General features: G+C 49.5%; 1 protein-coding gene across 6 annotated transcripts in view; it reads right to left on the bottom strand.

The window, feature by feature from the left end:
• Ttll11 (tubulin tyrosine ligase like 11) overlaps nt 1-10368 on the bottom strand; it is a 231062-nt gene that overhangs the window by 153560 nt on the left and 67134 nt on the right. For all 6 annotated transcript variants that reach the window (XM_042277207.2, XM_076568500.1, XM_076568503.1 and 3 more), the window contains exon 4: nt 319-894. In XM_042277207.2, coding sequence (XP_042133141.2) covers nt 319-894 — 576 coding nt within the window. The remainder of the gene's footprint in view (nt 1-318; nt 895-10368) is intronic.

The raw sequence follows: 10368 nt of genomic DNA, 5'->3' as shown, positions 1-10368 counted from the left end.
AGTGTGGATTCTTAGCACTGGGCAGCAGGATTCCACACCAATGCCTGGCCCCCACTAAGCAGGCAGTAATGACTGTTGGATGGATGGAGAGTGAATGACACACGTGTCCTCACAGCAATCTTACAGACCTACAGTTCAGTGAGGGCAGTGGCTTGCCCCAAGCCACACAGGAAAGAGAAAGGTGGAAGTCGGGCTGGAGGTTTCAAAAGCCCATAGCAGTCACCACCTATATGCCTACGTCTGGCCATCCTACCCCATCCTTCATCCCATAGCTGGCCAAGGAGCACTTCCTTGGAGGATGGAAGCTGTCATGGTTACCTGGAAGCAGGTGGGCCCTGGCCTCCCTGTAGGGATGTCTGACTGGTAGAAAACTTTGAGCTCCGGGGTCAGGGCGATGACCGTCTTGATCACCAAGGAGATGATGTCAGACCAGACCTTCTTGATGTCCACACCTTTGGAGGAGAGTCTGCAGAGGATGCTCGAAAAAGTCCTCTTGCTGCCTGTGCTGGCGCTGTCAGAGTGGATGAACTTGCCACTGTGGATGTTCAGCGAGTAGTTGGTCAAGTGCATGAAGACATGGTGCAGATTCTGGGGGTTCGGCTCTTGATATGGCTCTGTACAAAATCTAGAGAGTCCATCTTTGGCTATATAAATCTCTAAGGGGTCCAATGACTTCAGCAAGACGTACAGACGGATGTCGAACTTGAGCTTGTCAATAAGGAGAGGCTTATAAATGTACTCCTGGACTACTGCTGGCCTGCTCTGCAGGGTCCCAGTCAGGCGGATGTCATTGGGATCTTTAATGAGGTAGATTCCATCACCCTGACAACCACCATCCGGTTTCACAATAAAAGTGGGCTTCCAGGACGGGTCACCATCTTTCACCATCCGGACCTGGGGGGGGGGGGGGAAAGACCTTTAGCACTGTGTCAGAGACCGCCCTCCCCGAGTGCTCACTAGGTGTCTTCCACAGAGATGATGCCATCGGGGGTACAGTGACATGGGACGGTCCTCAGTCTCTAGAGGGAGGTAGAACATGGATTAGAAAGGCAGTCACAGGACTGAGTTCAAGTCACTTTGCCAATCCTTAGTTGTATTCTTGCATGAGTCATATAACTAATAACAATGACAATGGCTTAATACAATTTGTGAGTGCCTGTGGTGTCATATTAGGCACCTTACACTAGTTACTTCATCAAACTGTCCCAGAAAACACGGGGTGTAGATGTTATAGAGGGGTGTAGATGTTATGTGTGAGAGGAAAGAGCCTGCCCGGGTTCAAGGCCTGCTGCTGTCATTTACGGTACAAATTATTTCTCTCTACCTTCCATACCTGCTAAATAGAACTAATACTGTCTTTTTTTTTTTTTCCTTTCCTGATCTTCTTTGTTTTGAGTAGGGTACCTTGTCTAACCTGGCCTTGAACTTGCTCTGTAGCTAGGGATGACCTTGAACTCCTGACCCTTTTATCTTCAACTCCCAAGTGCTGGGATTACAGATAAGCAAACATCACCCCGGCTTATGTAGTGCCGGACTGTGCATGCTAGGCAAGCATGCGGCTGCCTGAGTTACATCCTCAGCTCAGGGTAAGATTGGGCTAAGGGTTCAATGAGAAAATAAAAGCTGATGTGTGAGTGACAAAAGCCCAGCCACTCTAACTGGGGGAGGTGGCAGAGCTGGGACTGAGTCCTGGACCGACAGCTCCAGAGCCCTGTGCCTCCCTCCATGTCCCTTTCAACCCTCAATGGGACAATATAAAGATGTGACCAACTGAAACGTGCAAAGGACTGAGTGCGGTCACCCCGAGCAAGCACATAAGAAACAGGTTTTCTGGTTGATGTGCGTCTCACAGATTGGCCAAGCCCCCGATCTAACCTTTGGAGAATTACTTTGTCATCTGCAGCATTTGCCCTCCTCCCCGGTCTGGGTCAGCAGGTGACTCCCATGATGACCCAGGCACTTGGCCAGTTCAGATCTGGACCTGTGATCGTGTATAATTTATAGGTACCTGATTCCTCTAGGCCATGGCTTCAAGGTGTTCCCCTGGAGCTCTCATGGTGGAAACTTAACCCCCATATGCATATATTGAGGTATCTCAAGGTGGAAACTTAGCGGGTAAAGTTGGAGAGGTCATTAGAACAGAGGCCGTGACAGCACTGGTGGCTTCATGAGAAAGGGCGAGGGACCACCCCTCCCCACTGCCGGCTAGCACATTTGCCATGTCTTGTCCTATGATGCTCTCTGCCACCGTGTGATGCAGTAAAAGGTCCTTCACCAGCTACCAGCATCTTGACATTGGACTGTGCAGCTGAAAGACATACTTCTATTCTTTACAAACCAGCCAGGCTCAGGTGCTAAGACAGCCATGTTGGGGAGCTTTGGGAAGCTATGGAAGTTGATAACTGAAATGTTGAGAGAGGAGGTTTTCAGTGGGGACATGTAAAGATGGACAAAGGCATAGAGGACGCCTTGCTCTCTGCAGCTTCTGGCATGGAAGCTCTGCTCTGAGCTGTCACCAAGAGCAGCGCCCAGAGGCAGGCAGAGCCGGTGACATCCACTGCCAGCCTTTGCCTTTGCTGTGCAAGCCTGACCCAGGCCATCTGTGCTCTAGAATGTACTTATCTCTTTGACTGGCCTATATTTCTAACTGAAGCTTTTGCCGATTCCTTGGGCTTGTAAAAGATCCTTAACAATGGAGAAACACTTAAAGCCTTAATAATGGTTCACATCAATTGTTTCCTCCATGTCAGCAGGATTCTAGAATGGAACTTCACAAGAGATCAATGCAGGCTCCCGGGCCCTTCACAGAGCCTTTCCTGCAACAGTGACCTTGACGTTTCTGCCATTATTTAATATTCATCCAAGGCATCCACATGCATGGCCTTTACGGCAAATATGAGTGCAATGGACAAGTGGCAGCCATGGATCAGCCAGGAAAAATGTCAAGTTTGCACTGACGGGCAATTTCTGCCTCTGGGAAGCTTTTTCTAGGCCAATGATACTAACAGTTCAATATATTATCAGGAGTGATATTTTCTCCTTTGAATTTGGGGCATGTGTCTTAAATAAATTAAACTACATGGTCAATAGTCCCTGTCATTTATTACACTGTTGAATATTTCTTCTCTCTTTGCCAGAGTTGTCACTACAAATCAAGATTATTAATTCTAATAGAACCATTGAATTTTCTGAACCAAAAGGATCCTTGGAGATCGACATCATCCCATCCACTCATAATTCAAAGGGGAGGCTGAGGCTTAGAGAGGAACAGGACTTGCCTTGGGTCCCATAACTGGCTAGTGGGCAACTGGGACAAGAACAAGTTCACTTGGCCATTGTTATTTTTGATAAGATAAAATCAAAGACCTATTTTCTGACTTCTGTAGGAAAGGTTCTCTTGGTATCCCAGGCATTAGTGACGTCTGGGCTCTGACCTCACCCTGAAGATGGCTGTCTCAGAGCTGTCTGGGATAGTCCAGTTCCAAATCTCCTGTCTGGATTGGCAGTGTGGTCAGAAGCAAGTGCCACTAGGCTCAGTACTTAAAGGAACTGCCATGCCATCAGGACCCGAGTTCGATCCCCACCACAGGAAGCTGGACACAGTGGTGTGAGCCTGTGATCCCAGCACGGGGGAGCAGAGACAGGAGGGTCCCCAGGGCTCGCTGGGCAGCCAGGCTAGCTGAACTCCAGGCTCAGTGAGAGACTCTGCCTCCAAAACAAAACAAACAAAAAAGTGGTGAAGAGCAATTGAGAAAGACATCTGGCTTTGTTCTCTGGCCTGCGTGCGCGCGCACACACTCACACAAGGCCTAGGAAATGAGGCCCCTATATCTTCAGTCCCCTCAGCCACTTCTTTAGCAAGAAAGACTTTCCAGAATTCATATCCTCTGACTTCTGCCCCCTCCCCCCCCCCCTACCTCCATAGACACCTTCCCCTCCAATGACTGACATTAAATACAGTTTCTATCTCTGGACCCCACCCCCACCCTCACCTCCCACTGAAAATTTTGACTTGATTTCAGCTGAGACCTGGGTATGTGTGATTTTCACGTGAGCACTGGGACCCACTGGACTAAAGTGAATTAAGCCAAAAATACCATCTGAAGCCACTATCTGAAATGAAGTTCTATGCCTTGGTGTTTGCCAGAATGTGAGCAAGACGGCTCAGACTACAGCTGATGGTATCTCTGGTTTATCCAACTCTGCTGTCGAATGTGAAATCCATTATCTTGTAACTGTATACACGGATGGCTGAGAGAGATACACAGAAGATGCCTTGGCCAGCTTGCTTAGCACTCAGGAGGCTTATAGAAAATTTCTGCATCTTTTACTGCCCCCTAGTGGATATTTTGGAAAGGCATCTGGGAAAGCCAGTCCGTTCAAATTTCCAACATTACTTAAATGGGGTATTATTAGCCTTAAAAGGGAAGGGAATGCTAAGAAGGTGGCACCTTGAGGACTCTGAAGAGAAACAAGCCAAACACAAAAGGGCAAGTCCTGTAGAGTCTCACCATTCAAGGTCCCCAAAGTCAAATTCTTAAGAATACAGAAGTAGAAGGGTGTTTGCCAGGCCTGGGTTGGGGGTGGTGGTGGTTAATAAATGGTTCAGTTACTCAAGAGTTAAGACATTCTACAGCTGGATGGTGGTGATGCTTGGACGACTGAACTTTACAGTCTAAAAATGATGGAGCCACGGCTGAGAAGACAGCTCTGTTGGAGGAGTGCCTGCAGCCCACGTATGTGGCCCCGCAGCGTGGTGGCACTTTCCAGAGGTGGGGTGGGGTGGGGAGCACTGAGGCAGGCAGATCCCAGAAGCTCCTTGACTAGCCAGCATAGCTGAGCTGATAAGCTCCAAGCAGTCTCAAAAGCTAAAGTAAAGAACAGTTCTACAGATTCATGCAGGAGTCTCTGGCCTTTGCATGCACATTACATACATACATACATGTGCATGTCTGGTCTCCACATAAAAACATATGCACACACACCACGCATACCACATATACACACCACACACATCACACCACACACTACTTACACACATACACCCACCACACCCCACATCCTACACCACACACATCATACACACCACACACACATATACACATACACACACCACACATCTGACACCACACACACCACACCACACACACCACATCACACATATACATACATGCACATATCCCTTATCCCACACCACACATCCTACATCCCACACCACACACACACACACACACACACACACACACACACACACACACACGGAAAAAAAAGACGAAGCTGGTAAACTCTGTCATTCGTATTTACTCTTAACTAGTCTTTGGTGAGCTGAAAAAATGAGCAAAAGCCAACAAAGTCTGGATCTGGGCTCCAGTGTTGCTAGGTCATTTCTAACTGTTGTGTGGCCATGGAAAGTCACTGGACCTTCTGGCCTCTGCTGTGTTCACCTGTAGAATTAAGGGCTCAATGGAAGGTCCTGGGCTTCAGGCTGCTAACAGGTGTTGAGCAGGGGTTTATGTCGACATCACCTCTCCTGGGGGCTGTGTCACAGACCCACAAGCAGCATTAATCATACCGGGAGGTCACGCTGCGCTTTACCACCAGCACCCGGGGACGATGTGAGAGCGGGCTGTGGATAAGAGACTTGGAATGCCTTGGGGCATGGGAGAGAAGCAAGCCGCAGCACTTGGAGGAATCCAGCAGCTGGACTAGAAAGGCACAAAGCATCATTAGCATTGAGAGGCAGGCGTGGGGACAACCTCTGAATTACGATGACACCGGGGATGTCAAAGCTAGTTAGAGCCGTGCTTTGTCATACTGGAGGATCTGCATTCCATCCTAACAACCCGGGCCCTTGGTGTCACAGGCACAAACAAGGCTTTGACAGATGAAGTAGGTGTGACAAAAGGTACATTGGACAGGACACAGGGGCCCAATCCTGACAGCTGTGGAGTCTGAGACTTACCCAAGGGAAAGCCCACCACTTCGTATGCAAGACAATTTCTGAGCCCAGCTATCACTGAAGGCAGCTGTCACGTAGGTGACCAAGGCCAGACAGGGAGAGCAACGTGGGCCATGTGAGGGGCAAAGTGGGAGGTGCACTGAGGTGGTTACAAAGAACTTGAGCAGATGACAAAGCAGGAGAAAGTGGTGGACATTTAGGAGATGGCCAATGACAGAGGCCAGCAAGAGAGGGGTCACCAGTGTCAGGGACACACGACTCCCACTCATGAGATCAGCAGGCAGAGTGGACAGCTCGAGACACCACGTATGGGTCAGGCACTGTTCTACACACTTCATCGCATGTAATCCTCACAACTGTCTTATTTTATAGACAAGAAAATGGGGGCCAGAGATGTCTATTAACCTCCCAAAGGTAACACAGCCAATAGGGTGAGGAGCCAGGGTTCGAACTTAGGCAGTCAGATTCTAGAGTCCATGTCCAAAATGAATAGATTACTGTTGGGTATGAGAGGTTAGCCTGGTTGGTAAGGACCTTGAATATCATTTCACGAACTCTAAGTGATGCTCTGCAAAGTCGGGGACTTGCTAACGTGTTTTTGAGAAGGAAGGAACTAATTGATGTGTATTATGGAAAGATCTTCCAGGCCCTGGATAGAAAATGTCCTGGATGGCGCAGATGTCCACCGACTGAGAGGAAATGCTGGCACTGGACAGTGGGACTGGAGGAAGGAGGGAGGCTTGAGGAAAACACGTAAAACTAGAATGTTCCAGTTCAGATACGAACTGTTTCCTTCCAAAGGCTCAGAGGCTCATTTGCCAGTATGGCAATGTTCTGAGGTGGGGCTTTGTAGACCCGAGGCTCTGCCTTCATCAGCAGATTAACTCACTGATGAACTCAGAATGTGGGTGGACAAGCTGGAGAGATGACTCAGCAGTATGGAACTCACATTGCTCTTGCAGAGGACCAGAGTTCAGTTCCCAGCACCCAGATCAGGAGGCTCACAGCCACCTGCAACCCTGGCTCTGGGGAATGCCACCTCTTCCAACAGGTACTCGCGCTCATGTGCACATCCTCCCCCACCCCCCAAATACATACCACTTAACCATTTTTTAAAAAGTTTAAAATAGTTCAAGTAGACCATTGGGAGGTGGGGAGCTGCAGGGGTGGAGTCTAGTGGGAGACGATGGTCACCCTCTCGGCTTCCCACCCACATGAGGTGAGCTGCTCTGCTCTCCCACTTCCTCTGAGATGTTTAACCTTCCCTCAGGCCCACAGCAATGGGACCAGACAACCACGGGCCTAAACTTCTGCAAGTCTAAGAGCACACCAAGTCCGTCCTCCCTTCAGTTGTTTGGATGCAGCGTTTCATCACAGGGACAAGAAGCTAACAACCCTTGGGCGAGGGACTCTTCAATGCCTTGGTTGGGGAACTAGGAGGATTTAGCAGGGAGTCTGGAGTGGGGGCAGGGGAAGGTGATGAGCCAGGTAGAGGGGCACAAGGACACAGCTGGGAAGTGTTTATGTCACTTGGTGCCTTAGTCACTTTTCTGCTGCTGTAATGAAATACCATGACTCAAGCAAGGGAACTTAGGGAGAGAGAGAGTTTATTTTGGCTAATGGCTTCATGGGGGTGAGAGCCTGGATGGCCGGAGCAGCAAGCTGAAAGCTCATATCTTGGACCATAAGCAGGAAGCAGAGAGTGCTAACTAGAAATGGCATGAGTCAACTCCCCAAACCCACCACTAGTGACACATTCTCTCAACAATGCTGCACCTTTTAAACCTCCCCAAACAGCGCCACCTGCTGGGCACCAAGTGTACAAATACAGGAGCCTATGGGGGACATTCTCATCCAAGTCTCCACACTTGGACGTGTGAGTCTAGAGTTTGGGAGAGACATGCAGTCACCAGATGATGATGGCTGACACAAACCAGATCATCTTGGAAAATAAAGAAGGAGTCTAGGAAGGGCTCCGAGATGGTGACACCTCTCTTCCGAGCCTGACCTGCAGGCAACTGTTGGATTTTCAACTGGAGATGGACATGGGCTCCCACGAGAACTGCCACATGGAGATCTGAATCTGATGCAAGAAGATGTCATGGCCACAGGATCCCTGAAGGCCTGAACAGGGGCAGGGATAGTGGTACTGGGGCAGGGGGATGGGAGGAGGCAGGTTGCTAGGAACCCCATAGTAACCAGATAGATATAAGAAGGTGGGGGAGGGAAGATCTCAGGGTTTAGGGCTTCAGCAGTCATGGAGGTGGTGCTGTGCCAGGTACAGACTGAGGGAATATGGCAAAGAGCGGGTATCACTGGGGAGATTGGGGGAGGGGCTCTTCTGCCGAGTCATCCTGAACTGATCATCAGCTCTTGCCATGAAGTTAATCTCAGCTTCTGTAACCTCATTCCTTAACCATGTTGTTCAATATTTCCTCAAGAAAATTAATTTTGATACAGAAACTCTCCCAGTCTGGCAAGGATGAGCCCTGGATTTTAAACTGGGAATCAGGATAGCGTGTGCAGAGTGGTGTAGCTCCTGACCCTTTCAGCTCTGACTTAAGGGGAGCCATGGACCATGTGGAAAGGAGGGTGCCTGACACTGGAGCTGGCTCTGGAAGGATTCCAGTTCAGAAGACCTAAATTGCAATTTTTAAATTGAAAAAAGGAATGCCCTGCAGCTTTATTACGGATGAGTGTTGGCTTAGAAGACACGGCACTAAGTATTCCCGTGGAGTTGTTGCTGGCCGCCCATGTGTGACTCGGCTTCCATGGAGCAGCCCTCCTTTGGCGGACAGCCCTGACTCACCCACCCCCGGCAGCCTCCTTCCTACCCTTGCCCGGCCCTCTCCCATCCCTTCGTGTGTGTTTGCCCACGGCTTCTCCTGGCCCCTCAGACCCTCTTTCTTACCTACATGCACAGTGCAGTCATGAGAGTGCTGGCCTGGCCTGCATCCCTCTGAGCGGGTCTTTTCCCTTCCACCATGCTGCCTGCATCCAGCTGTCCTTCACACTCAGCCCTTCGAGGCCCAGGAAGGAAATGTCACTGCACACAAGTGTTCATTTTTGCACGTGCACACTTTATAAACAGAGAAACCAAGGCCAAGAGGCACAGAGACTTGCCCAAGGCTTTCAGATAACTAGCAACAGAGACAGAATTAAAGTCCTCAGACTCCCAGCCCAAAGTTCTCTCCACCAGAATGAACTGGGGACTCTGACGAAGTTTTTGGAAGTAGTGCTCTTTTCTGAACAACACGTACATGGGCTGAGTGGTAGTACCCATTTCTGGGCTATGCAGAGTAACCTGTGTTTCCAAATCACCACTCCACGGAAAGCAAGGAAGTGGGCCCAGGTACCATGCAGGAAGCCTGCGGTTGCCCAGTCAGCAGGTGGGCTGGAAGCTCCAGCTCTTCCTTTACTTTGGAAGATGCTTCAAGTTTTACCTGAGAAGCAGGGACAGCACATAAACTGCCCGGTGAAGCTAGAGGCAAAGGGCCCTCCACCTGCTTTACTTCAAATGCCATGCCAAGTGATTTCATGGATGAATGTCACTCTTGATAAGTTCAAGTTTATGCGGGACAATCTATGCATCATTAGGGAGCAATCAAAAAGCCACTTGAGCACCCATCTGGGGCCATAAACTCTGCTCAGTAGGAAGGAACTAGTTATTTTGTGTTTGTCCGTCTACCCCTGCAGGGCCTTTGGACTGAGGACGCCAGCCCTGTGGGTCAGCCCTGCCTGACATTCCTCACACTTCCCATGGTTCCAGCCTCAGTTAGCTCCCACCCACCCTGCTTCATTTCCCTAACAAGTAGATACTAAGCTTGACTTGGTGGCCTGAAACATGCCATCCCAGAGGCTTTGCATGTCCTCTGAGTGCAGGAAGGACCTCAGGCAGCTGCTTCCTTTTGTGACCAAGTCCATGTACCTGAATGCCTGTTGGGGGACAAGGATTACAGTAGGCTACAAGGCTTTGATAGATGGCGAGTCAAATCTCAGTACAGACACTTTCTGGGAAAACTTGTCTGTTTCTGTTCCTGTAGGCTGGGTAGTTTGTGGAAAAAAAAAAACAAAACTGGTTTATTTGGCTCACAGCTTGGGAGGCTCAAGGGTATCAATCACATCAGCTTTGGTGAAGGTCTCATGGCAGATAACATCATATTCAAGAGGGAGATATCACATGGCCAGACAGGAATCCCAATAGTGACTTAGAAACTCACTCTGTAGCAGTGTGGTCTTTTGAGAAGGTCCTAGAGAACTGCCTTAACCTCCAAGTGACCTAAGGACTTCCACCCTCCCAGCACGGTGACATTGGGACCAAGCTCCCAACACTCAGCTCTTGGGGCACAGGCTCAAACTACATCCACACTGCAGCACTGCCTGCTGGACCTGCCCAAGCTGTTTGTCTT

This window comes from Peromyscus maniculatus, chromosome 4 (genome assembly GCF_049852395.1).
Source record: "Peromyscus maniculatus bairdii isolate BWxNUB_F1_BW_parent chromosome 4, HU_Pman_BW_mat_3.1, whole genome shotgun sequence".
Taxonomy (NCBI): Eukaryota; Metazoa; Chordata; class Mammalia; order Rodentia; family Cricetidae; genus Peromyscus; species Peromyscus maniculatus.
Note: the sequence above shows the minus strand (reverse complement) of the source record. Positions and strands in the feature narration are given on the sequence as shown.